General features: G+C 52.6%; 1 protein-coding gene across 1 annotated transcript in view; it reads right to left on the reverse strand.

Annotated features, from left to right (window-relative positions):
- Window positions 1-126: 126 nt before the first annotated feature.
- The window catches only part of LOC104979987, a 35,182-nt gene continuing 34,808 nt past the window's right edge, over window positions 127-500 (reverse strand). The window contains 1 exon segment of the mRNA XM_010828520.1: window positions 127-284. Coding sequence (XP_010826822.1) covers window positions 127-284 — 158 coding nt within the window.

Below are 500 nucleotides of genomic sequence, written 5' to 3' on the forward strand. Positions count from 1 at the left end.
ATCCCCTGGCCTCCTGCCGCTCACTGAGTTTGAGATTGCCTGGGCACCGAGAAATCGGCTCTCCAAGTCAGCTGAGCCCAGATGTCCTTGTTTTCTGGTCCACTGAAGGAATGCACAGGCAATGGATCAGGCCAACGTGACCTGTACTGTGAAGTTGTCCAAGGTGATGGGAGAATGCAGGACGCAGGTGCATGTCATACAGCTGATCATGGCAAGTGCTTCCAACACTCCCCACTGCTCCGCAGGTCGGTCCCTGTCACTAGCAAATGCCAAGATTTTGTAACCTTTGAGGATAAGTCACAGAGTTAGATGGAGAAGGCAATGGCACCCCACTCCTGTACTCTTGCCTGGCAATGCCCATGGACAGTGGAGCCTGGTAGGCTGTAGTCCATGGTGTCGTGAAGAGTCAGACATGATTGAGGGACCTCCCTTTCACTTTCACTTTCATGCATTGGAGAACGAAATGGCAACCCACTCCAGTGTTCTTGCCTGGAGAATCC

Source organism: Bison bison, unplaced genomic scaffold, assembly GCF_000754665.1.
Source record: "Bison bison bison isolate TAMUID 2011002044 unplaced genomic scaffold, Bison_UMD1.0 scf7180017864492, whole genome shotgun sequence".
Taxonomy (NCBI): Eukaryota; Metazoa; Chordata; class Mammalia; order Artiodactyla; family Bovidae; genus Bison; species Bison bison.